At 44.2% G+C, this 26554-nt stretch overlaps 1 protein-coding gene across 3 annotated transcripts in view; it reads left to right on the forward strand.

The window, feature by feature from the left end:
* The first annotated feature begins 2839 nt into the window (after positions 1-2839).
* Positions 2840-26554, forward strand: part of PITPNM3 (PITPNM family member 3) — a 139489-nt gene continuing 115774 nt past the window's right edge. Inside the window, exon 1 of one of the 3 annotated variants that reach the window (XM_075033126.1) lies at positions 2840-3536. In XM_075033126.1, coding sequence (XP_074889227.1) covers positions 3515-3536 — 22 coding nt within the window. In that variant the 5' untranslated portion in view covers positions 2840-3514. Of the gene's footprint in view, positions 3537-4048; positions 4171-26554 lie in introns of those variants that run through there. The other 2 variants (XM_075033128.1, XM_075033127.1) reach the window with 2 other exon arrangements.

Consider the following 26554-nt stretch of genomic DNA (forward strand, 5'->3'; position numbering starts at 1 on the left):
TTTGTGATGTTAGTTGAAAGGAGTTGTTTAATGAAGAACCTCTGAATGTGGTGGGCAGAAGTCTGGGAATGTACACCTAGATTCCACTTCTGCCTCTGGTCTTTGTACTTTGCTTTCCCTGTCAGCAAAAGGGGGCAGACAACAAAGAAGGAGAAAGGAATTAAATATTTATCAGCTCTGAGTACAGTATTGTTCATGTTCTCCATACAGTTCAAATTCTCAAGGCATTTCAGAATAAAAGTTATTGTTCCATTAAAATTAGCCAAATCTTTTTGGAGCATAGAATACAGTGGTTGAATCTCATATAGTTGTTAATGCCTAAATTGTTGCATCTTGTGTTTTCTGCTTAAGGAAGAGACTGAACTGATTTAGTTCAGTATTTGTATTTACCCAGAATATAATATTATGCAGAAATCTTATTGAAAAAAACAATTTTGGATACATTGTACAGACATTTTATGTAAATGGCTGCATTGTTTTGTGTCTGTGTGAACTGCTTCACATCTCTAAATAGAAGAGCTATTCTAGGCAGGTTGTCTCCTTCCCAGTGAAGATTTGGAGAGCATGGAAATCACTTTAATTTTAATCTTGGTCTGGCTATCAAATTGAGTGCAGTTAACAAAGGACAGAGATAATGAGACATGTAAATGTCTCATGGAGTCTCCCTGGTTGTTTCCTACTTGGAAACAAAGTTCTTCCAAGTCCTAGAAAAACTTCTCATTCAAAGTTCTGTTCAGATGATTAATATGAATCTGTTCTGGTGTGTCTTCTACATGGTAGCTGACATGGAGACTGTTAGACTGACACTTCTCAAAAGTTACTGTGGTTTGCTTCAGTTACCTTTATGAAACTGCTTAACAGCAGTTAGGATTGGGTGAATTCAGCCTAGGAACAGCTTCTCATTGCTCATGCTCTTGTGTGCCCAGACTGAATGCAAATATGGGAAGGATGAAGACTTTTCAAAAGGCTACAGTACAAGTAGATCAGTGTCTGGTCTGTAATGATTCTTTTCTTGGATGTGAATCACTGAGACTCTTGCTAGCATGTGCCTTCAGTATAGGTAGGTTTCTTGAAATAATGCTAACGTGAGGCATATGTCTTGTGCTGGGCTTCTGCATAGGTGACAGCATCAGCTTTGGAAATAAGAGATTAAATTATGCCTTTGTGTATGCCAGTTTTGTAGATTTCAGAGATACTGCACTGGCATAACAGAAAGCAAAGCTGAATGCACATTTGCCCTTGGTGAATAGCAGGGAGAAGACAATTGCTGTTTGTCCATCATTTCCTTGCATGCTGTTGTCATGATAGCCTTTATGATAAACTGCAAATGGTTTTGCCATACATTTGACAGCTGTGGGTAATTATGCATTTTCAACTACCTGTTAAAACTACGTTTCAGTCCCATCATCTATCTTTTGTTCTGTTTCTTACTCCGACTCATACTGAGTTAACATCCAATTAAAATAGGTGGGTTTATCCCACTGATTATCAACCTGCTCCTTCCCAGAAGTGATGGTGGCAGGTCACATCTGTACAAGACAGAAGCTGTTTGGAAAGTATTGCAACTTTCACAGCAGGAAGCAGCACAAAGTATGGAACTCGCTACTCTTGTCCAAACGTATCTCTGCCTTTCAGACATTTCCCCCTGAGCCAGTACTGCCACCAGTCCCGTGAATATATCCACAGCCTTTCTCTAGGATTGCTTTGTTTGGTGGCTTAGTGACATGGTAGCATTTTGGGGAAAGCAATCATGCAGTCAAATCTTTTAAACAGGACTTTGGGTGAAACATCAGAGGCAATGTGGCTCAAGGCCAAACTTTCCAGCATGTAGCACTGTCACCCATAGCTGGGGGAAGGTGAACTATAGTTAGTTTACTTGCAGCTGGCTCTGGGGGTGTGAATTGCTGGGAGTTGTGGCTATTCCACTTAAAACTCAAACAAAACCACTTAACTCACTCTGTTCTCAGGGTTATTTGCTGTGGCTCCTTGAATGAACTGCTTAGGAACACTCAGAGCAAAGCATGTATTTATTTTTATACCTACCAAGTTGGTATTGGCACAGAGCCTGTAAGTTGCTTTAGGACTTGGTTGCATTGTGTTTGCTTAGCTCTTTAATTGGATGCTTCCTTGGACAAAAAATTTCTTTACTGAAAGGGTTGTCAGGCATTGGAACAGGCTGCCCAGGAAAGTAGCGGAGTCACCATCCTTGGAGGTGTTAAAAAAACTGCATAGATGTGGCACTTGAGGACGTGGTTTAGTGGGCATGGTGGTGTTGGGCTGACAGTTGGACTCAATGATCTTAAAGGTCTTTTCCAACTTAAATGATTCTATGATTCTCTGACAAAACTTTTGTTCACTGTGCTTTACTTTGTGGCGTTCTGACATGCTGTAATAAAATATAAGCGCTCACAGGCTCTCTGCCTGCCTCCTCCCATTGTTCCCACAAGATGGGCTGGCACTTAAGACGTTTCTTAAGGTGAGTTTCTCCCAATTTTGGGGAGATCTGGAGAAGCTGGCTACTCGACTTTTTTCCTTGATGGTGTTAGAGAAATGCCGCTACTGAGGCTCTTGAAGAGGGAGGAAGTAAGACTTGTCCTGGAAGTCCGCTAGTTCAACTAACTCCCTCAGCAGACTGTAAGCTGCTTGCCTACAGCTGACTGAAAAGGCAGCGCCTTGCAGCAGTTCAACCACTGCACTGATACAGGACTTGGCAACAGCCCAAGAATTTTTGCTGTCAAAATCCAGAGCACCCACTTGCGGCAGCTTGCACGGGTAGTGCTGCGGCAGGGACTGAACCGCGTGCCCCTCGGTGCGCCCTCGGGCCAGGGCTGCAGGCCAGCCCTAACTCACTCCCCGGGCTGCCGGGGACAGAAGCGGGGCGGCAGACCCCATTCCCTTTCCTCCTCTGGCCACCCCGCGCCCGCGGCTCCGAGGAGCACCACGACGGCAAGGGAGCCCCGACCCCCTCCCCGGCGGGCGCGCTGCGGGGGCTACCGGGCAGGGCGAGCCGCCCGCAGCCCTGAAGGGCCTCCGCTCTGGGCCCCACCGCCCCCAGCAGCGGGCGGTCTCGGCCTGTGCCTCGCACCGGCACGGGTCCCCGCCGGCAGCGGCGAGAGGAGGCAAGCCCCTGCGGGCGGGCTCCGGGAGACCCGCCGCTGAGCCCCATCCCGCACCGGAGGACTGATCGGGTCTCGCTAACAGCTCTCTCCAGGCCGCTTATGAGCCGTCGCATCCCCACACTGGTCCGGCCCGGCCCCCGCTCTTCGCGGAGCCGCTCGCTGCGCCTTTAACGACGGCGGCTGCGCCACGGCGGGCGGGCTGCGCGGCGGGACCGAGCGGCGCGGCGGCGTCTCCCGGCCGCGTCTTTCAGCGCCGCAGGCGAGTGGGCGGTGCGGGGCCTCCGCCGGGAGCAGATGGGGTGGCGGAGCGCGGGGTGCCGGCGCGCCGGGAGGGCCCCGCGGGCGAGCGCCTGACGCGGCTGGCGACGGCTTGGCTGCGAGCGGGCAGCCCTGAAATGGCGAAAGCTCCGCGCCCAGGTGAGCGCTGCGCCCGCCGGGCGGGACGGGGCCGCCCTGAGGGGAGCGCGGGGCCGGGCGGGGACCGCCCTGAGGGGAGCGCGCGGCGGGGCGGGGGTCGCCCTGAGGGGAGCGCGGGGTCGCCCTGAGGGGGGCGCGCGGCCCCGCGCGGCGGGGCGGGGGCCGCCCTGAGGGGAGCGCGCGGCCCCGAGGGGAGCGGCGGGAGGTGAGGCTGCAGCGCGCTCCCCGCCCACCGGCGGCCTCGCGGGCAGTCCCGGCTCCTTGAGCGCCGCGCCGGGCTGACCCCGCCGCCGGCCCACCGGCACGGTAAACCGCAAAGTTCTGCGGACGAGAGAGAGGTGCAGTTGCCCCTCTTCGTCTTTCTGAGCGGCGTCCGCTCTGCCTTCGGCGCCCCCGTACGGCCAGTGCCGGTGGTCGCGGGAGTGCCGCGCGGGGCTGCAGGGGCGTCGCGGGCGTCCACCCCGGTCGCCGGTGTCTGGCCTCCTCTCGGCTCTGCTTCCCGGTGCTGGGCCGGGAAGGGTGTCTGCCTGCTCTGGAGGAGCTGTGTGCCTGCCGCCTTGTGGAGCCGATGCTCGCTGCCTGGGAGGAGTAGACTGGGATGCAGCAGCCGTGGGCTTCTCTGAAAATAATGAAGGTGTGCTTGTTGGGTAGGACTTGCTGAAAGGAAAAAGCAGATGCGACGGTCTCTCTGCGCCTCGAAGGTTCACGTGTGTGTTAGCTCATGTCTCCTCCAGAGTCTGAGCGATTTGGAGGTTGGTTGATGGGCTGGGTCCAGAGAGCTTGGGGATACTCAGCAGCAGAGCCCTGATGCCCCATGTCTGGTGGCAGTGGCAGCCCCACACCAGATGGCATATACTCCATGTGCGTGAATGACCAGTGCCAGCTAGCAGAACAGATGAGAAGCCTCTTGCTGTTGCAGAAGTGATTTTCGATGTTGCACACAGAGCCTATTGCTTTTGGAGGTGAAGGCCTGACTGTGCTATGACTGAATGCCTGCTGGTCTGCATGCGAAACTTGCCTGGTGTTTGGTGCCAGTTCTCAGCGCAGCTTTACAGCAGCATGGTAATATTAAAGCTAAACCCAAAGTTTTTGCCTAGTAGTGTTTGTATTTTTTTATTATTATTATTCCCCCAAAATAGGCATGGATTGGTGGCAGTGCAGAGACATAGTGCTCAGGAACGTGAGAGCATCAATAATTTCAGAAGATGTAAATATAGTGGTGAACTAAATGGTTGTTTTCCATCACTGGAAGATGAAGAAATAATCAAATGAGGAAAAAGTCTCATTGTTTTTTCTCTGGCATTGCTTTGCAGTCCTTTTAACTTTGATAGGAAAATAAGGGAGCATTGCTTTCACTTTCAGTGGTATTTAAGTAATGTAGCCTGCATACATAGCTTGCTTGTTCAAACCCAGCTTTGCGCAGGAATTTTAAAGGATGGTACTTTCCTTGGATCTGATTCCAGACCAGTAGACAAAATATGACTTTTGATGCCAGCTTTATGATGTTGTCGCTACTTCTTATTGTAAAGAAAAGCAAAAATTGACCATTGACAAAGGAGATGTGGCAGAACATACCTGGCTTAAAAGGAGGGGAAATGTGCTGCTTTTATAAGTTGAGCCTACTGAGTTTATCAATGTGAGCTGGAATATGCACAAATGTAGAAAAGTTGTGGCTGTTTTGCTCGTAGGTACCCTGCCTTGCAGCCCCTGCCAGTGCTGTAGCCTTATCACAAATACAAAGAAAGACCAGCATTGTTAGCCATGAAAGCTGCTGCTTGATCACTATTGAATGACACGTGTGCTTATAAAGGGCTTTTAGAGGTGGTCAGCTTGACTTGTTTGAGTAGCTAGATCTCACCAGGTGAATTGCAGATCTTAAGCGCTTGGAATAGTTCCTGCGCAGAAATGCTTGGACATTTGCAGGATTGTAGGTTGCAAAACCACATAGTGGCAACTGCACATCACTACCTGACGTGTCCCTGTGGGGGTGGTGTGGTATCTGCTCTTCATCTCCTACTTCATTTTTTAACAGACAGCAGTGACTCAAAAATGCCAGATCCTCCTCAGAAAGCCAAAATCTCTGCACTGTGAGAGTCTTTCAGATGTGATGCAGGCAGTCCACCTACAGTCATTGCACGAAAAGGTTAGAGAATATTCATATCTTCTCTGGTTTTGGGGAGTGAGTTTGGAGGAGGTGATGGTACTGCTGAGAGGGAGGGTGAAGTTCATCTCTGCTGTGGGGAAGCTGGCATCTGAAGCATCAAGAAACAGCTCTAAAAGGTGTACCACATTTACAGGAATGCTTGATCTAGGATTTGGAGCCTGAACAGCCATGTTAAACCTTCTCTCTCTCTCCCTCCATCTCACCACTAAACCCATAATGTGCAAGACTGGAAATGTCACTGGTACCTTAAAATAGGGGCTTAAAGGCCTGCATGGCTTAGTTTCTTGATTTGTTTCCTGTACTCAATAAGCAAATGTATGCCTGTCCTTAACCATCTGCTGCAGAAATGCTGGTTGAAGGATCTGCAGAGTAGGTAACCAAAGACTTGTCACTGCTGAATTGCTATGAGATGAAAGACACTGAGTGAGGAATGGGAGAGAGAGGAGTTGGTTATGTTGGATACTTCTGACCACAGTGGTGTCTTCAGTTAGCTCTTTCAGTTGACTTCTTGATGAGGGAACCTGCATTTTGTGTGGACTTTCTTCTCCCTTTAACTATGCCTCTAGCTTTGTCAACTGTGCTCTTTGCTCTCCTTTTGATTTTTATTTAGGGACTGATGCAGCCACAACGAGAATAAAAGGAGCTCCTGACCCTTTCCCCTTTCTGGCCTTTCCCGGTATCTGCTCAATCTTACTGACTGTCTTCAAGCTGGTTCTCCTCTCTGCTTCCTGTCCCAAGCTGCTTTCTTTCCAAAACTGACCACTTTATTCTTCCTTTAATGCTTCCCTTCACCTCTCAATTTTTCCTTTGTACCTGTCAACCCTTTCCCTACCTCTTAGAAATCCCGTCTCAGTACGCTGTCTCTGTCAACCCAGGACTGCTCTCAGAGGGAGTATTTTAACATCTCTGGGCTGCAGCTTCACTGATAAACTTAGTGACTTTGTTCACTCTGTGACCTTGCTTGCTTTATTGCCCTTTCAGGATTACCTTTCTTTTCCTTTTTTCCCACTTATATGCTCCTGACCTCTTGCCTTTCATCTTGCTGCCTGTTAAACCAGGAACTTTCTCCTAGTACTTGTCCTCAAAGCTTGTGCTTGTGTCGCTTTTAATTCTTCCTCTTCTGTCCTCTTTCTGAAGGGCCAGCAACGCTTCCAAGTCTGGAATTCACAAGAGTGTAAGCCTACACCGATTTCAGCAGGGCAGGACTCAGCCTGTACTTAAGAGTACTGCAGGTTCATGAATGGAAGGTATGGTTTGATTATCTGGTGGCTTGCTGCCAACAGTAAGAGAAATTTTGTGTGTTTCCACCTCTTTCCCATGCCAGCACCCAAACTTCCCCAGCTCTTTTACAGTCTAATTCTGGGAACCAAACAGGTGGAAAACTCTTCGTTATCTTAAATTTTTAGAAAGTTTGTTTTCTGCTGGTTTTACAGTCTTTACAGGCTCAACTGCAGGGTCAGGTGACTGCCCTGCCTGGTGGGAAGAAGGGAACAGGATCACATCCCTTAGAAGCAGCTACCAGTTAGGCTGGTTGGATGCCTCTCCCGCCCTCTGTTGGCCTCTGACTCCTTTATTTGCCTTCCTTCTCTGGCTCCTTATTTTCCTCCCCCTCCCCCTTGGTCTGCCACTCTTATTTTCCTCCCCTTCTCTCCTTTGGGGCTCCCCCTTCTCCACTCTGGCTCCCCATCTTCCTCTGGCCTCGTGCACTCTCCCCTTTGGCCTCCTGTTCCCCCTCTGCCTCCCCTGCCAGCCAGCCACCTTCTCCCATTCCGGCCACCCCCTGTCCTGTTGGCCTTGAGTGCTGCTCTCTCCCTCTGCCTTTGGCCTCCTGCTGTCTCCCCCTCAGCCCGCCCCTCCCCCTTCCTCTCACTCTCAGCCTCCATGTCTCCCATCAGGTTCTATTTTCCTCCTTCTCTCCTCCACCTCTCTGGCCTCCCACTTTCCTCTCTGGGCGCTCTCCCCCTTGGCATTCCACTTTTTTCTTCCCTATCCCCCTTGGCCTTGCACACTCCCCCCCCCCCCTTTTTATTTTTCTCCCTCTCCCCCTCTGGCCTCCTCCTCTATGCCTTTGTCCTCACACTTCTATAGGCCTCCCACTCCCCCTCCAGCTCCTTCCACTTGCAGTGGATTTCATCTCAATTTCAATTGATTTCACTTCAGTTCTAGTCTCTGCTACAGATTCATTGTGTGACTTTGGATGAGTTCTCTGTGGCCCTGCTAACAATAATGGCATATATGGTCCTTCTTTTCTGGTGGTCTGTACATAGCTGAGGGCTAACTCTGAGTGTACTTTAGTTTTCACTCTGGAATAATCGGAGGGAGGATCAGCATCTCCCTCTGTCTTGCCTGAGCTCCTGAGTCTGAAGAGTGCCTCCAGTAGTTAAATTCACATCTTTTTAAAGTACATCTTCAGTTTTATGTTTGCCAGAGAAGAAATAAGGCTTAACTAGAAAATAACAGTGGGTAATTTTGGCCTCCAGTAAGTCTTAACTGCGTAGTCACTAGGTAACACTGTGTGGGTAGCTCAGTTAAATCACTTAACGTGTAGGCAGGAAGCATCTGAATCCAGCAGAACAGAAAGTATTATTATGCAACAGCAGTCAATGGTAACAGCAAAGGTCATTCCTTCTACCCAGCATCTCTTTCCAAATGGAAAACTGACTTGTGCTTTTAAATTTTATTAGGAAAACCATCCCTGAATTCAAAATGGTCACAGTTTTAAAACAAGTTTTGACAAGTGGAAATATTTTAATTTGTGCAACGGAGTCTATTTTTGATTTTTTTTTTAACTGAGATTAATTCAGTCTTCAATACTTTGCTATGTAAAAGACTGAGTTTTCAGTAGCTATGAGAACATTGTGTGCTATTTTGTCTCTGCTGACTAGGTTGGTGTGGTAGTAGTATTCAGGAGTGCTTTTTTTTATAGTGACCTGTCTGTGGCTTGTGCTTATGTCTAGGCTTGGTTGGTAAATGCTTATTGCCAAGCAAAAGACATAGCAAACTGCTGGGCCTGCTGCAAAGCTTGAAATCTGTAATATGACAGTGACGTGAATCATATTGAGTTAGTTTTACAGGAAAGCCCGCTCCTGTAATCACATCCAATGAAAACTGCTGTTCTTAGCCCAGGCTGCTTGAATGCATCTTCCTGGAAGGTCCAGTACAAGCACACCTGAGCCTGGATGATCTATTGGACTACCCTGGTACATTAGTGATACTGCCAGTGCACATGGGCGGCTCGTATGACTGGCATTCCCATCAGCCTGCTTTCTTTCCATCTGTCCTATTTGCCTGACAAGGTAACCATTGATTTGTGCATTATTAATGAGCAGAGGGCCTTTAGGAGATGCTGGAGTGATTCTTTAACTGATGCTTCTGGACTGTGCCTACTGGTCTGCTACTCTGCCTTCTCACAAATATGCTTCAAGTGTAAAAGCATTGCTATTTCATTCCCAAGTGTTTGTGCTGATCCTGCTGGTGAGGTTCTGCTGTAAACAGTGATGATTCAAGTCATGGTTTTCTTTTTCAGCTGCAGTCAGTGTTTGTAAAAGCTAATTCAAGCTGAGAAGAAGGCAAAACCAGTGAAGGAAGGTAACATGGCTTTGGTTTCACAGCAGGGCTAGGCCTACTTCCTGGTGCACTTGTAAAATGACTTTTCAACTCACTAGATCCAATGGGAAAGCCCTGTATTCTGGTAAAGTGTGCTGTCCAGTAGAGGACATCATTTCTTCGGGCAAACGTTCCTTCCATTTTACAGAAGGTATTACTGTGCTCTGCGCATATTGTCATCTCCACATGTATTGCACCTAAAAATCTGGGGCCTACTGTGTACAGTATTGGTCTATTCCAAGTGAGAGGTAATGCCAGTTACTGGAGTGGAACAAGTAGATGCCTTTTCTGTCTCCTGACTTGATGGGCATTTTAAATACAATCTTTGCATAACAAGTAATATTGAAACATCATTTTTGGTGCTGGTAGCAGAGCTTGTGGAATTATTGAGTGACAGTGGTAAGCCGTTCTGTCTTAGGATGCTTGGGACTTCTAGGATGAGTGGGTTTTGGACACCAGGCCTTTTAAAATGATACAGGAAAGTTGTTAATGTCGGGAATCAGCAGCATTAGCTATTCAGTTTTTCAGAGGAAGAACTTTTGTTTCTTAAAGTGCTTTTCAGAGCCTCTTAGGCCTTACTTCACTTCTTGTCTGTTTTTCTGCTTCCATTTCCTTAGTTCTGAGAATGTTAGCTACTTTAATTTCTCTTGTGTGTGTCCCGTCCCCCCCCCCCTTCTCTTTTAGAGACACCCTCAGATCACATGAAATGAAGTGCACTTATGCACTGCTTAATTGTCGTATCACTGCCAGTTTGTCACAGTTCTTAAAAAAAAGAAAAAAGAAAAAAAAAGGCACTTTTGGAAAAAATTTGGGTTTATGCCTCCTGACCAGGAGAAACTAGACCCAATTCTTCTTTTATATATGCTTTTCAACTACTGTTGATTTCAGCAGGATAATTTGCTTATGAACCTATGAGAAAATGAGCTCTGCTGGTGTTTGTGGGTAAAAGTGGAACTGGCCTTTCCCGTGGCTGTTCTGCTCCTTAGGTCTATTTGTGGAACATATCAGAAATTGCATGATCATAGTGAGTTTTTCCTAATTCTTTAGAGGGATAGCGTTAGAAGCTGCTGATACATGAGTGGGAACTATTTCTTCTGTAGTTTGCTGGAACTATGTACAGTCATTAAACACCAAGGATGAAATTTGCCTCATATCTAAATATGGATGACATCTACAGAGGTGCAGTCTAACTTGCCCTCAAACAGAAGTATGAGTGTCACATAATAGGACATGGAACTATTTCTGTAGCAATTCTTAGTCAAGTGAGATCCTGGATGTTCCTGGGAAGAGGATTTTTTTTTTTTTTTTTTTTTCTTTTTAAATGAGGGTCAGAGCAGCTGAACGTTCTTCAGGGATGAGTTTAGGTGCTCATTCAAATGTGGGGTCAGTAAGCTATTTTACTGCCTATCGCAAGAGGATGCAACTGACTGTTATGTGCTGCTCTTGCCCTTAGGGAAGCTACTGCTGTACAGGATGTAGGTTTCAGTTGTGATCCTTATTTATACATCTTAGTGCCAGGGAAATCAATATCTAACATGGGTAAATCTTACTTTAACTGATTCTTTTTCAACAACCTTCAGAGGTGACTTTGCTTTTAATTAGCAATTTATATAATGAGAGCTACAGTGGGGTTGGGGCGTATGGTGAAGTATGGTGAATCACAAACCCTGATCTAGTATATCCGTGATGTAGAAAATTGTCTTCTGTAGGTCCTGCAAGGGTTGTCTTCGTGCAGGTATGTGATAGCATCAGCCACAGAAAAATTAAAATGTGAAATGATTTAGTGCAGGGAAAATCAAGAGAGTGCTTTTCAGTGTTGCATTTTACTTACGCATCACATCACCTCATCTCATGTCACCAGATCACAGATGTGGCAAAGTACCAATGGAATGCCAGGTGTTCTTTGTTGAAGAAAAAAGCAAGACTTTTTTACAGAAGAAAGTCACTGATTGTAGTCTTGATTATAATTAATCTTAATTACAATTAATTACAATTACTGCTAGCCTAGCTAGAGAATTCAGCTTCTGTGCATAGTGCAGCAAGATGACTCTGCTTTTGTCTTCTCCACTGCTGTTATTGTGGATGTGTGCTCAGGGCAAGTCCCCCCCCAGTCAGTTCCCTCTGTAACAGGCAAGTGTAGCAACCTGCAGTACTATGCAAAAGAAAACACTTTAGGTAGGAAACCTTGCTTCTGCTTCTCCTAGAAGAAAAGCACCTGTGCATTTCTGTGAACTCTCCTTCTGCCACTTGGAAATGTTCCCTTTGTAGCCTACTGTCAGTCTGTCGTGCTGCCTCAACAGCCTGTGGGAAGTACTACATGTGCGTCTAGTTCAACTATTGTGACTGGCAAATTAGCAATGTAGTAGATTTCTGTTAAAGGCATTGCATTTCTACATGGTTTCCCCTTCTATCCTCAGAAATTGTGATGCTGAACAACTGAAATGAAATGTAAGTTGCTACTCTGCTTGCAAAAACTGCTGAAATCTGGCTGCTAAGAATCAGTCAAGAAATCTGAGAAAGTTCACTGGCATAGAAGCATCAAGTGTCATTACCGAGGAGTTAGCCTGTATTTTGAAATAGGGCTGGTCTTTTTGTTCTCTGAAATAAAATAAAACATGCAGCAGGTTGACACTGTAAATCAAATCAGTGAGTCCAGGCAATGCCAGTGTCTAATGCAATCAAGAAATGTTAATAGAGTCCTATTAAGGTGGCTAATGCTAATCTGTTGGCACAGAAGGAAGTGGACTCAATAAGACTAATGTATTAGGGCGATGCAATGCAGTCCAGCCAGCAAATAAATGTAGATGTGAAGAACTGCTGCAGTGATCTTACGCAGACTTGTGCTGCTGACTGTGGCTATGTTTAAGCTGCTTCTAAATCTAGAAGCATTCCTAGTGCAATATAATAAAACTGATGCTCCCAAGGGATTTTCTTGTAGCCAGAATTTGTGCCTGGAGATTTGTGACACTTTTCCCTGCCTTCCCTTCACATTGTGCATCAAACTCCAAGGTCACTGGAAGCATGAGCTTTCTTTGTGAGGCTAGCACTTCTACTGATTTATAGCCAGGCTAGTGGCAGTTCTTCTCCAGGGAGCTGCTGTTTTCTTTAGAGTACTTGTGAAGTGTTTACAATTTTATATTTACATAGCCCCCTCCCTCCTTCCCTTCCTCCCTCCCTCTCTTCCTCCCTTCCTCCCTCGTCTGAAACAGAAACCTTTTTATTCTGGCAAAAAGGCAATAATCCCTGCAAGGCCTTTTAGGCTCTTCTTCAGCCAGAAGTTCCTTCAACTTTACATTATTCATCAGGGGATACTTAATCCAGATCAAGTAACACTGGAATGGTGTTGGTTAGGGAGGTGCTTATGGTCTTTTGAATTTAAGTTGAAAGTGTTAGTGCAACCACTGGCATTCTTTTCCCTGGTGGGAGGTGCATTTGTATTTACTTCCATTTTCCATGGGCAGCATGCTGTGCTTGAGGTGAACACTCTAAAGCTGTCATGCTAGCATTGGCTCTTTGGCTGAGGGAAATGGCAGTTTCCACTTTTGGACAGGGCCTTACTTCCACGTATGAAACATTCCTGGAAGCCACTGCATCCAGCACTATGAACAGCTTTGCATGTTCTACTACTGCTTGTAAGCATAAATTACTAGTGAAATTTAAAAGTGAATAGATTTGAAGAGAAGCTTTGACTATCTTAACGCCTCCGGAACAGGAATCAGTAGATGAAGGAAATGACCTGAAACGTCTTAGAGCTATTTTATCTGTGGGTCATGCGTCTTGCAGCACTGCGGTGCTGGCACTGAAATTCAGTACTGCTACATTTGTTTCTTCCCATGTTTTAGTGCTTTTAGACTTCTAAAATTTTTTTTTTTTTTTTAATCTACACTGTGTGCTTTCATGAAAGTCTCTGTAGGCAGGTATCAAGACTTCCATGCCTTTGCAGTGCCTCAGATAAGTTCTTTTCTTCTTGTAACAATCCTGAGCTCTTTCCAGGGAAGCAGTGGCTTCTCTTAGTAGGGTTTCTACAGAGTTTCACAACAGCTTCTTCATTCAATTCCCAGCTTCTGCATCAGAGGTCAGGAATTGTGACAACACCAGCTTCTGGTTTTTTCGGCTCTGCATAATCTTCCTTTCTAGCCTGGTACTTGACCATTCCGTGATAGTTGCTGGTCTAAAAGAAAACATGAAAGGGTGCAGTAAGGGATGGGACAGTGGAACAGGGAGTGGAAGAGTCCTCCTTTGGGAGGAAATTGGAAGGAGATGGCTTTCTTTGTCTAGCAAAATCAATGCCTGATTTCATTGCTGTGGATTAGGTTGGTGACTGGCCAGGACATTGAAGAAAAGGTACTGAAACTGATGTTGACTGTAAACCAAGTGGGTGTAGAGCAGCCATGAATACATCAAGACAGAAAATAAGGAAAAAATTTTGGACTCGCAGAGTAACAGCATACTGTAAGAGCCTCCCAGTCAGAATAATGAGGCAAACCCATTCCTTATGTCTTTTTATGAGGGAGCTTGTGCAAGTTAAACAAATTTTTTATTATGGTACCATGTGAGCATGCTGGACAAAAGGTACATTTCAGCCTTATGTTCCTATGACTGTTCTGTTCAGCACACCTTGGCTGATGGTTTAACAGCTCATCTCCAGCACAGTGAGCAGGGAAATGACCTTTTTTTTTTTTTTTTTCCTCTCTGTTAGTGGGCCCAAATGTAGAAACTGTCCCACCTGATAGTTGAACAAAGTCTGCCTTTTTTATTGTCATTTCATGAAGGAATAAGAACGGAGAGTGCTGAAGAGAATACTCTGCCCAGCACATTGCACTTTGGAACACTTCCCAAATTTGCATGAATATGGAATCCATAATGTAGTGGCAACTATGTATGAATGCCCTGTGTGTGAATGCTCTCTGTGTACTTCTGTGGTCGATTGACCTTGGCTAGCTGCCAGGTGCTCACCAAGACTCTTATCACTCCCCCTCCTCAACAAGATGGGGGTGGGGGAGGAGAAAGATGATGAAAGGCTCGTGGGTCAAGATAAGGACAGGGAGATCACTCAGCAATTACAGTCACAGGCAAAACAGACTCAGCTTGGGGAAATTAATTTAGTTTATTACAAATCTAAATCAGAGCAGGATAATGAGAAATAAGAACAATCTTAAAGCACCTTCCTCCCCTACCCCCCTTCTTCCTGGGCTCAACTTCACTCCCGAATTCTCTACCTTCTCCCCTGCAGTGGCACAGGGGAATGGGTGTTGCAGTCAGTTCCTTACACATTGTCTCTGCTGTTCCCTCCTCATCATGCTCTTACCCTGCTCCAGCGTGGCATCCCCCCCATAGGAGACAGTCCTCTGCGAACTTCTCCAACATGAGCCCTTCCCACGGGCTGCAGTTCTTCATGAACTGCTCCAGCGTGTGTCCTTTCCACAGGGTGCAGTCCTTCAGGAGTGGACTGCTCCAGCGTGGGTCCCTCATGGGCCACAGGTCCTGCCAGAAAACCTGCTCCAGCATGGGCTCCTCTCTCCATGGGGCCACAAGTTGTGCCAGGAGACTGCTCTGGTATGGGCTCTCCATGGGTTGCAGCTTCCTTCAAGGCACATCCACCTGCTCTGGCGTGGGGTCCTCCCTGGGCTGCAGGTGGATATCTGCTCCACTGTGGACCTCCATGGGCTGCAGGAGGACAGCCTGCCTCACCATGGTCTTCCCCACGGGCTGCAGGGGAATCTGTGCTCCAGCGCCTGGAGCACCTCCTCCCCCTCCTTCTTCACTGACCTTGGTATCTGCAGGATTGTTTCTCTTGCATGTTCTCATTCCTCTCTCCGGCTGCAGTTTCTGTGCCGCAGCAACTTTTTTCCCTTCTTAAATATGTTCTCCCAGAGATGCTACCACTGTCGCTGATGGGCTTAACCTTGGCCAGTGGCAGGTCTGTCTCTGATCCGGCTGGCACTGGCTGTGTTGGAAATTGGGGAAGCTTCTGGCATTTTCTCACAGAAGCCACACTTGTAGCCCGGCTGTTACCAAAACCTTGCCACGTAAACCCAGTAGCTTTCTCTGGTGCAAATGTAGACACTTTGACCTTGGACTTTGGGATCAGAGCTTATACAGTTGAACATAAGGGCAGGAGTCCCTAGAGCAGTTACTACCATCACCAGCGTAGAAAAGCCTGTAGAGAACAGCTTTTGATTCTGATAAACTCTGCATACCTGCATCTTCTGCATCGCATCAAGTTGCTAGCAATGAAATTTGGCTGAGCTGCAGGACAGAGCAGGACTCTGCTGATGATCACAGTAAGTAGTGATCTTTGTTAGCGCTTTAAGGGTACTTAAGTGCTTAGGCATCTTTTTAAGAGCTTTGATTAGGGATTGAGGTACAGTTTTTCACTTGTCTTAATATTTGGGGCATGTACAGATTATGTGAAAATCTGCATGTGCTCATTGCTGCATTACTTTGCTGTGCCTTGAGATTCACATTCTTCCTGGCTGGCTGGGTTTATTTTAAGTTTATTACTAAGAAACAGGACTGTTTTGTAGAAACATTTTTAAATTGCTATGCTTGAAGTCAGTTGTTCTTTGTTTCTCCCTGCCTTGAAAAAACAAAACAACCCTTCTAAGCCTAAAAATTAGTACATCAGAAGATAACTCTTCCCTACTGCCAAAGAGTAAAGAACAGAAAAAACAAAAGAACTTGGAGCTTAGGAGAAGAGAGCACAAACCAAACAAATTGGATAGATTGGGGTAAGAAATGTGTGAGGAAGAACAGTTATTAATACTAGCAGATGTTGCACAGACATTGTGCATTGCTTATCATTTATAGGTATGGATCAATTTTAAGCCAAAACAGTGAATTTATGCAGTATCAGTGGGCTTTTCTGGGTGGCACTGTAGCTGATTGGGTGTATATTGACTTAACAGAATCCACATTGCTTGCACCCTGAGTTCTTGGCTGTCTTTGTTGTTACTCAAGATTTTCCAGTAATTCTGTGCAGGGACGAAAGAAAACCATAAGAAAACCACCTAACTCTTGTTTTCACTCCTTTTTGTCTTTATTACATATTGTGTGCTGGATGGCTGCCTACAAAGTACACCACAAACATGTTAGGCAAATATCTCTTACAGAACTGTTCTTCAGTGGGAATGAAATTCTTTAAGATTTGCTTTCCTTCCCTTAAAGATAGGATTGTGGGCTCCCTTTTAAAGAATTGATAAGTTTTGAAGTTCATTTGCTCCTCTTTCTTCCCCAGAGCCTGTTTGCTGAGCAGTACCAGCTGAAGGAGTGGAGAAACAAGAATTAAGTAGTTGCAGTAGTACAGTAGCCTCAGTGCGTGTTTTGAGTGTGCACTATGTGTAAAGGGCTGCTGGTTTTACCTGAGTCAGATTTTGTCTTTCCAAGTTCCAGTCCTCCTTTTGATATCTGCGTGATGGTAACCTGAACTGAGGGAAGCTAAGGAGAGTCTTCCAGCTCAAATTTTATGGTCTTGTCAAGATAACTTAGACCTATTTACTGAGATAGGTCAAGTGCTTAAGCTTCTCTGATTTGGATATAAAAACGTGAGCTAAACCTAAATCCTGGCCTAAGAGTCAGTACTAATGAACCTGAAGGCATATACAGGCCGAAAGCGTTGTCATACGTGAAGGGATATTTGCCTGTCTAGAGATATGGGAGTAGATTTGTCACTTAAATTACTCTGCATGAGCACACTTCCTATAGAGCAGAAGTTGGCAGGATGCTTGTGTTACCAAGAACGAGAACATTAAACTGCTTACAAAAAAAAAAAAAAAAAGACTTTAAGATTGTTGCAGGTACATCTTTATACTCTTTTCACGACACTTGGTGCAGTGAGGCAGTCTCTCTGTGTGACAACTAGGCCCCTGGTGTCACAGTAAAGCTGGGGTTGCCCCATACTTTGTGTTTTTCTGCATGTTTTAAAACATGGAAAGCAGTTTTATTTTCTGGAGAATAGCCTGGCTTAAGCTGCTGTTAGTGTTACAGGAAAAAATTATTCCCTGGAACATCTTCCCTTTCAATTTCTTGATGCTCATGTTTTTGTTTTCTTGCTGTTTTAAGGTAATTCTTTTCCATTTTAGGGAGACAGCATTTTTATAAGCATTGTGTTAGAACCTGTACTGCCCAATGACTGTGAATGTGGTGAGGTTTTTTTGTTTGCTTTGCTTTCTATTTTGTTTTTCTTCTAACTGCTGCTCTAATGAGTAAGCAACAAGAGTTCAAAGTATTTTATCTTCCTTTGGTGCTTTTTGAAGCGTATGGTGATGACTTGGGAAACTTCTCTCAGCGTGACTCATTAAAAGGAAGGCATTTTGCCTCTTCTGACACATGCATGATACTTGACAACCCTTGACAGTAGAAGGGGATGAGAATGAGTTTTTTGCTCTGAGGTAGGACAATGAGGATTAATAAATAAGATCTTTTCCAAGAGCTGTCTAATGGGACCAGCTTGTACAGTTGGCTCTTCCCAGAAGGTTATGAGGATTTTAGCTTGCTGCTTGGCTTTCTTGACCTGCACAACAAAGAATATCTGTTAGTGGGGTTTTGATGTGTTTTTTACCTTGTATATCATGAAGGCAAAGTCCAGCTTGACTCAAAGCAGTTTTGGTAATGGCATGTCAAAGGAGTTAACACTGCCCAAGCGTGCTTATGCCATACTGTTCTATGCTTGCTGCTAGGGTACAGGAGGTTTCTCAGGCCAGCTGGCCTGCTCTAAGGATTGCAGGATTGTTTTGTGACAGTGGGTGGCAAGCTTGCTATTGCCCAACTGTATATAGCCAGCTTCTCTAGCTCTTCTACATGGTGCCTCTTCCGCTTATAGTTGGTGATCTTCCTCAGCTAATTCCTTTCCTCTTCTGCTGAGGTTGTGGCATCACAGCTACTGAGAGTGTGAACTCCATTTAAAGGAGCAGCCTGCAGGTAGCACATTGTCAACATTAAAAAAGCAGCTTTGTTATCTCCAGCTCAAATGTATGACCTTGATGCTGGGTGGGGTCAGCAGGGCACCATATTTCTCTGGTCTCAGTGAGTTACCAGGGCCTCCCTTTGATGCACCCTCTCAACTCATTCAAGCTGAACCAGGAATGGGAATCCAGTAACGGTGTGGCTGTGGGAGCCGTCATTCTGCAAAAGACTGGGTAATTTAAAAAAAAATTTTTTTCTCCAACATTGACAGGGTTCAGGCAACCCTTTGGGCTACTGGACTCAGCTTGATAGGAAACCCTTCAGTCAGAACTTAAACTGAATGAGACAGATAAAGTATGGGGGAAGAGGAAATATGTCCAATGTCATCCAGCAAATCAGTGGCAATTGTGAGACTGGAGTGAAGTCCAATCCTGTAGCCAGGAAGGGATGTCCTTTAATGGACTGTTTACTCCTCTAAGTGTCTTTGAAGTAGGCCTGATAGTTGTGGCACATTGTCCTTAAGAAGAGGCCTTATGAAGTATGAGTTCCCTGCAGACTGATAACCCAGCTATTTCAGGATGCAGCAATGAACTTTGAACAATTGGAAGGGACTAAACACGAGAAACTGAGTTTTAACATAAGTAGAGCTGGAAAAAAACTTTGAGCATATAAATTCCTCTCTAATAGAAATGCACTATTTCTATTTTCATTTAAAATAACAGTTTTACTGCGCTAAACTCCATCTTTTAAAAAAAATGAACCAAGGGCTTTGTTAGTAAATTGCAGTACATTTTTTCTTTATCATAAAGCTGGTACTAGTGTACTCTGATTGCAGACATTGCAAAGGAGGTTGGGATCCAATTCTGATAGGTCTGGGCACCCACTAGACAGTGTTGGCTCTTCAGGGAAAGAGACTAACAAAACTAGATGACAGAGTGGAGATGTGATCAAGTCTTCTCCTTGTCTCATTGCTGAGGACTGCGGAGAGAGAGGACCAGTTTTCAGAAGGGCTGTGTTTGCTGTCCCATCATGGACATTATGAATTTGTGTGTTGTCACCCTGCAGTATAGCGTCTGTTCAGGTCAGGTGAGGGTACACCATCAAGTTTCCATCAAACCAGCTGAAGCACGTGACACAGCGCTTATGCTAGCTTTATGTATCTGTTCTGACTGCAGGCAGAGAATGCCTGATTTGTCATGGAGCTGTCTGGTACCAAAGTTAATCCTCCAGAATATTTTTGACAGATGGGAACTTGTGTTATGAGGTTACACTGGACCAGAGTCATATGGCTATAGCACCTTTGTTTTGGTTTGGGGAAATGAGATTACCAGCTTGAGCCACAGTCTGACTCTGTGATCTGCTGTGGATCAGCCCTAGCTACTGTTGAAGAAATCCTGCTGCAAGTGACTTGGCCTGTTGAGTTTATAGCAGGGGCCATGACCAAACATGAGCTTTTCTCTCTCCTTCATCTGTATTTGAACCACCTATAGACTTGTCCTTTTTCTCTGGCATTTATCTTTCAAGTTGGTGGCTCTGTGCTGAGTGCTGCAGTGATGTGTTGCGTAACGGGGTCACTTAAGTTCCCTGTGCACCCATTTCGTCCTTCTTGTGCGTCACCTCCCTGCTTGCCAGAGCTGCAGTGGGTTTGCACAAGGCTGTGGTCTGCCCAGGGGAAAAAAAGACATTTTGTTTCTAAGCTGGTCAGCCAGAAGAACATAAAAGTGACTCCAGAGAAGGAGGATGGACTTTTTTGGTCTTGTACTTAGAGGTGCTGAGAACTACATCTATAGCTGTCAGTGGGAGCTGCTGGCCAAGTTTCCCATGCAATGGGCAGAATACATGACTCTAATCGTTCTCCGCTATATTTAGGCATTTAGTATGGCATTTGGGGTTGCAGTATTGATCATAGTGCCTCTTTGTGCCTGTGACTCCAGACAATGCACTAGCTGCGCAGTTAGCAGCCTGCATAGAACTGTTGGCGTCCCCTTTGCTCTGCCTCCATGTACAGCATGCTGGGTTTGAAAGGATATCTGGAAAGGTTCTGTGTCTTAACAGACCTGCATGTCAGCTGCCTGAAACCCAGCAGATGCCACTAGAAAGTGGGCAGGTTCCCAGTGTATTTTTTGGTAACATAGTCAAAGAGGAAGTAAAAATGAAAAATGGAAATAGATGCAAAGAAACATTAATGCTTCAGTTAGCTTCAGCTTTCAGCTGCCATCCTTTTTCAGTACAACGTCATACTATCGGTTTTGAAATGGATTTGCTCCTCTATGGATTCTTGTGCAACCTTTCTTAATTCCTTAACTCACTTCAGGAAGGGTGTCTGCTTTTCTTTCCTGCCCTCCACCACTAACCCCAGCTACAAAGATCTTCAAGGGTCATAGATGAGACTTTTCTTTACCTATGAATAAAGTTTTTCCTGTTGATTGTTATTCTTCTAACTATTCTTTCTGTTGTTGTTGCTGGGTGACACACCCTTTTAGACAGGAGTCCAGTGATCCCTTTGACATGCATGCTTCCTTAAATCTGTAATGGGGTTATGGATGTTTAATGCTTCTCCCCAGAAAAGAAAGTCATGCTTTTACCTTGTAGATTTTTGCTCTGGTTGCTTTATGCACAGCGGGCTTCAGCCTCTGGTGACCTTTTCTAAAATGACTGTACCTATAACTTCCTGTGGTGGAGCAGGGTGTTGCAGAACTGCCTGTAAATGAGACATTGACAATGTGTGGAAACTTGGCCTGCTCAGAAATGCAGTCTGCAGTTGCAGCAATAGGATCTTATTGGCATTCTCTTCTATGTGTTCCCTCTGATCAGTGTGCTGTGTGTCATCACAGGGAGTATTTTTATCTTTCAAGTTGGAGTGTCTACACCAGAATTTCATTTACATGCACACACATTTGTGTGTGTGCGTATATGCACTTGTATGTTCTCCATCCAACCTTTGCCAATTTTCTCAGTACTGATCTGGTTTAAGATACATCTGCTCTACAGACAAAAGCAGAACAAAAAGCTGCTTCTAGGAAAAAAAAGGAGAAGGATTGATTATTTTAATTGCTTTCTGTATTTTAAGCTAAATGGTAAAATTTGATTGGCAGTAAATAAATGAAAATAGAGATTATGTAGAGGGATTCTGCAGCTTTCGTGCTCTTCACCTCATTGGAAATAGTTAATGCACACTCATCCAGTTTCCCCCCACCCTTGCTGAGATGTAACTGTGTTTTACTGTACTTTCTCTGTTTCCATGGTGTGTCTTTCTAGCCTTATGTAGTGAACATAACCCTGCTGTGAATATATGGTTTTTTTTAAAGTTTTTAGAGTGCTTCAGATAAGTGTTTAATATTGGTTAATGATTATGTTATTCCACATCAGTCTTTCCTTGTGCAAGTTTTAAGGAGACCTGGATTCTTGCTGGAATGGGAAATAAGCAGGAAAGCAAACTTGTCCTGTTGCATGCCAAGAATGATGAGTAACAGGACATGAAGTGGAATTACATGGATTCACTGCATATACTCTGAGGCTATCTACGTATTTCTTTTAATCTGAGTTTGCCCTGGGGATTTTCCTGTGAAGTGATGCTGTAGCCAGATTTCTGAATCATTGTTTAAACACCTGAATGAATGGCCAGAGTTATTTACAAGAGGCTGATACAGAGCTATGGCTTCATTATTGTTGCTGAGCTTGGAGGCAGACAGTTAAACTCATCTGATATGCTGACTTCATCTGTACAGATGGATCCCTGCTGATATAACTATTGACCTCAGTGAAGTTGTGCCAGAAGACAGACTTGGTGCTGCTAGCCTCATTTAATGCTGCAGGTATTTGTCTTAGTCTTATGTGGATAATAAGTAGATGGAAAAAGACAGAGCACTGGAATGGAGAGGAGCTGCAATTGTTTCCCACTACATTTGCAAGGTGTAAAGACTTCTATCAGGATTTTGGTTGTGAAGACTAATCCCACCACTGTATTAGAATTGAAGTCTGTGATGATCTCTTCCCCTCCTTGGAAAGGCATAAGGTTGTTTTGGGCATAAGGTGTCTGTGACCTGTCTTGGGGTCTGTTAACAGTAGCAGTAGAGCTTTTGATTGAGTCCTTGCACAGTCTTCAGAGCAGTTCGATCCTGATTTAGTGTTTTCTATCTGCTGCATTTCAACTCAACTCCCAGGCAAAGAGCATCCTTCCTCTTCAGGCATGTGTCTTATAAGAGCTTGATTTGCAAGGCAGCAGCTATCAGCCCAATTTTGAATTTCCATAGGTCACAAGTGAAGGGAAAAGCCCAAACTATAGAGTATATCTTTTTCGGACTGATGTTGCTGCTTTTTAAAACTCTTAAGAGCTTTTAAATAATGTTCAGTGCTTGTTATGCACTAACATAGTTAGCTATATTAGTAGTTTGTTTGGCTGGAGACCAAAGACTGGATGTTTAATAGAATAATTCTTAGGCACATTGTATGGAAAATGGACTTGAGGGGAAGGCTTTTGTCACTGAAAACCAAAACAAAGTGTTAGCTTTAAAACACTATTTGTAAGATTACTGAAGAAAACGCTGGTTCTGTCATAAGTGCCCTTGAAGGGAAAGGACAGAAACTGCTTGCAGGTTTTTCCAACTTCAGTTTTCAAAAGCTGTGTTAAAAGCTGGTGGTTCATATTCACCTTAATTATTATAAAAGGGTGAAGACATCAACTGTGCGATCTAAAGATGGTTGTTCTGTTTGGGCATTCTGTTGCCTATGTCCAATGTATCCTTGTTGTACCTTCCTCACTTATGTGTTTTAACTCCTTTATCCAGCCTCATAAGATTTTCATTACTTGATTAATGAGAAGAGTAATCTGTAAGAACACAGTTGAAAGCCTCTCTCTCTCTGCCTTATGTAGCCTAGGCAGCTTGAAAAGGTGGAATTAGTCTGGTAGAGCTAAACTAGGAATTCCTAGTTTAAGAAGATACTAGTTAAGCATTTACTGGTTATGCATTTATCTGCAAGATAAGCCATAATAGTCTGCTGTCTTCCTGTGTTGAGATTTACCTGAAACAGTGATTGTCACTTTGGAGTTTGTTTCCAAGTTTTCTTTCATTTCTGGTTTTGTCTCTGTGTCTTCTAATGCAGTGTATCCTGTCTGAAAGCACAATAGAAAGTGCAAGTGGTTGTCGTGTAGTACTTCTGATCCAGGTAGCTGTTATCTGTATTTCAGAGAACTCAATTTAAACTTGACTGGTAAAAGCAAAACAAACCAAACCCCAAAACAATCAGAAGAACCTGTCTCGTGATCTTTGCATGGCTTAGAAAATCGTTTTGTGTCCTAAGGGGCTCAGCACAGTGAAGATAAAGCACTTCCGATGTGATTAAACACACAGCAGATGAATCTGTAATCATCAGTGAAAATACAGAAATAAAAACTGGCTGAGAATTTGATTATAACATTTCTAATACTTAGAAATGATTTAATTTCCATTATCTTTAGAAGGGATGGAAGAAAATGCTTTCACAGAATATAATGTTAGCTGACTTTTAAAATGGATTATGAAGTTAAAATGTAATACCAGGGTCTTACAATTGCACTTTTCCATTATGCTTCTATTGTATAGGTATTAGTGCTGCTTCTGGAAATAGGAGCCTTGGTTTCGCATGCAATGAGAAAGGAGTCTGGAGTGGGGTGAGAATGGAATCCAGCTCTTCTGTTTCCTAGAATCATGCCTGATTGTTTTCAAAATTAATCACATGTTCATAATAGACAACTGTGTTTAAAAATACATAAATAAATACATTTGAAAGAATAGGCCTGAACCAAACCATCAGACCTTCCCTACGCAATTCTGAATGCTGGGGAAATTTGCTTCTCTTCCAAATGAAGTGTTTAAATGGTGTGTTCTGCAGGGTAACAGGATGTCTGCTGCTTTGTGTTTCTGCAGGGCCTGGCACAATCTTGGGTGGTTGCTGTGAAGTTACTGAAATAATAGAGCCAGACTGCTTCTAAGTCTACTCCATAGTCTTAAGATCTGTGTATCTCACCTTGGAGCTTGCCCTATTATACCAGTAGTTTAGCCAATGCCAATTTCTCATACTACCTCCTGTTTACTCTTAGAGCAGAAACATCTCATGCCAGTACTCTGTGAATGAATGTGGTCTTTGCCATAAATTTTTCTTCAGTGCATCCACAGATGTTTCCCTTGCTTCCTGTTACCCCAGCAGATCACAATTTTTTTTCCTTCTGATTTAGGATTATAGGACAATTCAGATTGGAAGGGACCTGAAGAGGTTTCTAGTCCAACCTCCTGCTCAAAGCAGGGTCAACTGTGGAAGCGCATCTGGTTGTTCAGGGCTCTATCCAGCTGGGCCTTGAAAATTTCAAAGGATGAAGATTGCGCAACTCTGGGCAGCTGCTTCCAAAGAATTACTTTTCTTCTGGGGAAAATGTTTAAGGAAAAACCCAATATGAAATTCTTTTCTACTTAGAGCCAGCATCTCCTCCCATCCTGCACCACTGTGAAGAGTCTTGCTCTGCCTCCTCGACACTTTCTTCACAGGCACTGGCAGGCTGCTATCTGCTCCCCCAGAAGTCTTCTCATTACAGGTTGAACAAGCCCTGTTCCCTTAGCCTTTCATCATCAGGCAACTGTATAGGAAGGAAGTTCAGTGACAAAAATGAGACTTGGATCCATCTGCTTCATTTGTTTGTGTCTGGGAGTGCCTGTCCTTAAAATAAACCTGCTACTACTTCCTTTTAAGGGTGTAAAACTCCTATTAACTGGTAAGATTCAATTAGAATCTTAGATAGGAGGGTCAACTTTTCAATCTTTTCAAATCAAAGTCCTCTCAACTCAAAGCAGTTGTGTCCTATTTTTAACATTTTGATTTGAAAAAGTTAAAACTTCTATAAAACTTGTTAGAGTTTTAGAATCACCTAATCTGTCTCAGAACTCCTACAGTTCTCTTTGTTGATAGTAAGCACTAAAGGCCAAAGTAAAATACAGTGTGAAAATCTGCAGGGGCCACTGCAATAGGAGACTATTTTTTATAATTATATTCAAAACTTTTTCTGTCACATGCAGGTATATGGTTTTCTTAGAATGAAGAGGGTTTTAAACTTTGTGCAACAACTTTTCTTTATTCAAATGGACAAATTAACATAGACATGAGCTAAAGATCTGACTCACTGGACACCAAGGTGATGAGGAAAGATTTAACGGGGAGGTTCTTAAATGAAGGGTGCTTGAGGAGTACTGTCTGCTTGCTTGGGCAGAGTCCTGCATTGTAAATCTCAGATCTGCCCACCAACTTGCTACTGGGTTACATTGCCTGACCTAGCCAAAGCATGCAGAGCTTTTCATACACAGGTCTTGTCCTTTTTTCCCCACCAGCCTATCTTCTCTTGCTTGTGCTTCCTCCACCTCCATTGCCACTACCGAGCTTGTAGATTGCTCCGTTTCCAATAAAGTTCCATGCCCTTTTGTGGCATTTATAATTAAGCAGTGTGAGCTTGAGGCACAGTTAAGAACTGTATCTCTAGGACACTTCCTTCATGTCACAAGGCTTCTTATCTGCACACTTGCAAGCACCTGTGTGGACACAATTGTGTAGCTTGTCTTTATTGTTCCTTATTTTGGTCTGGAAACAGCTCAGGGTGAGAATCTTCTTTTTTTCTTAAGATGAGTACAAATTTATCTATTTTTAAGGGAGCTGGGAGTTGAGGAAAAGTAGTGGCTGTTATGAAGTCTTTAAACAGTTGCTGTACTGTATCAATGAATCATAGCAAATGAATGATAATCATAATGAGGAATGAGTCTTCAATGAGTCATACTTACTCTATTGGGTGAATGCGTAATTGCAGAGTTTTTCAGGTGGATGCTTGACAGAAAAAAACCAACAGTACCAAGTGTGATCCTAGTGCCTGATGGTGTATTGTGTGGGGGTTTTGTTTTCTTTTTTCCTAAGCCTAGCCAACCAGCATGGCTTTAAACATAATCACAAGTAATAAAAGTAGAATTGCCTTTTTCTTTTCTTATTCTTCCCTGTGCATTGTTCCTAGTCTGTGGGATTTCTGTTCTTTGATTTGTTATAGTAACCATGAACTTCAATCCCACATGGAGATCACATTATATGAAGTGGTGGGAAACACAGCATGCGTAAAACAGTCTCTGCTTTGGAGGAGGTGCTGTGTGTTGCTGTACATGCTGCAAGATAAGAATATTGTGATTGTTTATCTTCCTAGTAATGATCATATACAGTCAATCTAATCCAAGTCTGGATATCTGCAACCTAATTTAGGAGGCTAGATGTCAAGAAAGAGGTACTTTTCTGAAGTGTGATAACTTTCCCCTGCTGTCTCTACTGTCAAGAACACTGAAAT

Source organism: Buteo buteo, chromosome 7 (genome assembly GCF_964188355.1).
Source record: "Buteo buteo chromosome 7, bButBut1.hap1.1, whole genome shotgun sequence".
In the NCBI taxonomy this organism is placed as follows: Eukaryota; Metazoa; Chordata; class Aves; order Accipitriformes; family Accipitridae; genus Buteo; species Buteo buteo.